Source organism: Helianthus annuus, chromosome 14 (assembly GCF_002127325.2).
Source record: "Helianthus annuus cultivar XRQ/B chromosome 14, HanXRQr2.0-SUNRISE, whole genome shotgun sequence".
NCBI classification, from domain to species: Eukaryota; Viridiplantae; Streptophyta; class Magnoliopsida; order Asterales; family Asteraceae; genus Helianthus; species Helianthus annuus.
Window position 1 is genome coordinate 95317449 of NC_035446.2, and position 3100 is coordinate 95320548.

Below are 3100 nucleotides of genomic sequence, written 5' to 3' on the forward strand. Positions count from 1 at the left end.
CATAATTTATATTTCTTTAGAACATCACTCATATTATACTTTTATTAACCACCTTTATACTTGCATACTTCAGAATTGAACCCTTCACATGATGCATAGAGAGACACATTACCACCATAAAACATAGTTACATTATATCTATAATTTATATAATTATCATAATCCCCAACCAATAAACAATGATATCTTGACAGTTAATAACAAGTGAAGATTGTGAAAATTAGAGTGATATGAAGTTGATGTCTAGTTAAAGGAAACCGAAGCCAACATCACAATTCGAGACATAAATTTGATATTATAAAAAGCGTGATCCAAGAAGCCCATGATCCGATGTACCTTTCTAAACCCCCACGCGTGATTCTCAAAGCGACATTCCTCGTCTTCGGGATCACCAAATCCCACTTTTACATCTACAATTATTATATATTATTTACCACTAAATGTAAAAAATAAGTAAATATATTTGTAGAAATCGATAACTTTGCTTCCTGAAGTCCCTTCATAATCAACCAATGGGGTGATGACACCACTTGCAAACACCGACAACAACCGTGCGATTCGTCACAAGTGCTACAGATAACTGTGCGGGTCCCGTACACATTGCCTTCTATAACTCACCACCAAGCACTTACACGTGCATGCATGGCCCCCTTTACACTCTTTTAACACAAAATCTGCTGATCATTTCACACACACACACTTACGTTATTTTATATGATAATTTGGTACATATTGTTTCTTACTCAATCAAGTCATGATTCGTATCCTTATGATATAATATAGGGATTTTAAGTCGTCATCTTAAGTTTCCAAGATATCTAAGAAGTCAATGTATTAATGAATGACAAAAGTTTTATATCTTTTGAAAATGGCGTGGGTAAAGAATAATGAATTTTCTAAGATTATTAGATTAGAATGGTATAAAATGCACGAATCATAGTAATTTCACCGATGGTAAATCTGTTGTCACTGAAGATACCAAGTTACCAACAATCCGTGAAGTTATGTTGGTAAAAACGAAATACACCAAAGCCATTTAAATAACGGATGCTCCATTCAATCCTTAATTAATTATTCACTGTAAACACACCCACTGTTCTCATTGATGGACGCATCATGATCAAGTCTGTAACCATCGGTCAAACGGATAAAGAGATCCCAAAAGAAAACCTAATTAGTGGTGTCGGTTAAGTCCCACAAAATGGGCATCGGGTGGAAATTTTTAGGAGTAGATTTGGGAGAGTGTGTGTTAATTTGGCGTGAAAAAAATTATCTCCATGGAATATTAATGTCGATTTCGTAAGTTAGATGCTTGTAAAGGGTTATAAATTTGAATTTTAGTTTCGATCAATGTTCAATATGCAACGGTTATAGCAAAGCGACCACGATTAACAACATGGAACCATAAGTGCAATTTGATGTTGATGATCATAGAAGTCACAAGTTTCTAAATTAATGATTATCTTTCTAATAATGTTACTGATAAAATTCATAACTTTATATATATCAATTATGACCATTTGTGTAAGTTAGAATTCTAATTATTAACTAACTAATAAAAATAAAAAATAAATATTAGATATTAGATATAGGTAATAGTGAGATCGAACAATAAAGAATTTTTTAATATCATCATAAACCAAATCAAATCATTAATTATACACCCAAGGCTTATAACCCATGATGGCCAATAGTTTCCCCCCAATATAACCATCACTTTTCTCTCAACTTATGACAGAAAACACCTTTTTACACACACTGATTCCTCTCTAATTTTCACACACATATCATCTTTAAAAACCCTAATTTTACCCAAAACACATGCTCATCAATCATCTCCCTCCAACTTCACACAGTCACACACATTCAGTGTGGTTTGGATGTTGAAAGAAAGTAAACCACCATTGAAGCTTTATGAACTTGAACACTTTACAAAATGGAAAGAGGATGGAAGCCCACAGTCGAAATATGCCCACCGTGTCCTCGTTGCGGTTCATCAAACACCAAATTTTGCTATTACAACAATTACAGCTTGACTCAACCAAGATACTTCTGTAAAGGGTGTAGAAGATATTGGACTAAAGGTGGCTCTCTTAGAAACATCCCCGTTGGTGGTGGTTGCCGGAAAACTCGACGCGCAAAGTCTGTTCGCGTATCCGACACCACAAACGCCCTTGTACATGGCGCGGGTGAATCCGCACGCAATGTAGAAATCCGTGGGGACAATGCGAGTGGATCCACAATGATGCAGCCTACACATATTGATATTCAACAAGTGTATGCCAACTTTTTAAACCAAAGGCCACAAAATGGTAATCAAGAATATGTGAATGATCAAGGGTTGCTTGGTGAAGTTGATCCAATGGTGTCAGTCGGGTTTTCAAGCATTCCGAATATGGAGTTTGGCGATTATGGGACGAGTTTGGAGAGCTTTTTTAGTGAAGGTAATGGGATTCAGTTTTGTGGATACAACTCCGTTTTCAATAACCACGAGGATCATGAAAAACATTACTTTGGGACAAGTGATATGAGCAACTGCGGGTTGCCGCCGTTGCCCGGAGAGGAATTGGGGTGGTCGGAGTCGAATATTGTGTGTTCGGAACCGGTTTTAAACCCAGGGATTGGACCGGAAGTCTCAGCTGAATGTTCAATAAAGATGTTTGGACAACCGCCGAAACCCGATGCAATTTTCAGGCCTTGAAATACTTATTATATGAGGTGTTGTAAAATTTATATTTATGTGTTTAGTTGTTATTAAAATTTATATTGTAATTAGTTATATGTACGTATGGGTTGAAACAAAAGGATTACAAATAATCTAATTTAAAGGGTTCGTTTTGCAAAGGCGTATAGATTTTTGACCCTGTACAATATTATTAGAATAGAGCTAATTGGCACAAGTTGGTCGTATTAACATCTACTATTCTCAAATACCAAGAAGAGTACATGTCTAGGGGTGAGCAAAAATCGAATCATAACCAAAAGCTAAACCGATAACCAAAAAATTTAACTGAAATTCAAGTAGATCCACAAAAATACTACTTGCTGAAGAAGAACCAAGTGAATTACAAGGAAGCATCTAGTGACAGAAAATGGATTA

General features: G+C 35.7%; 1 protein-coding gene across 1 annotated transcript; it reads left to right on the top strand.

Moving 5' to 3' along the window:
• The first annotated feature begins 1722 nt into the window (after positions 1-1722).
• Positions 1723-2822, top strand: LOC110938508 (dof zinc finger protein DOF3.5). The gene has a single exon (XM_022180797.2). It carries the CDS (start codon positions 1937-1939, stop codon positions 2699-2701), a length of 765 nt encoding a protein of 254 aa, XP_022036489.1. The 5' UTR covers positions 1723-1936; the 3' UTR covers positions 2702-2822.
• The last annotated feature ends 278 nt before the right edge of the window (positions 2823-3100 follow it).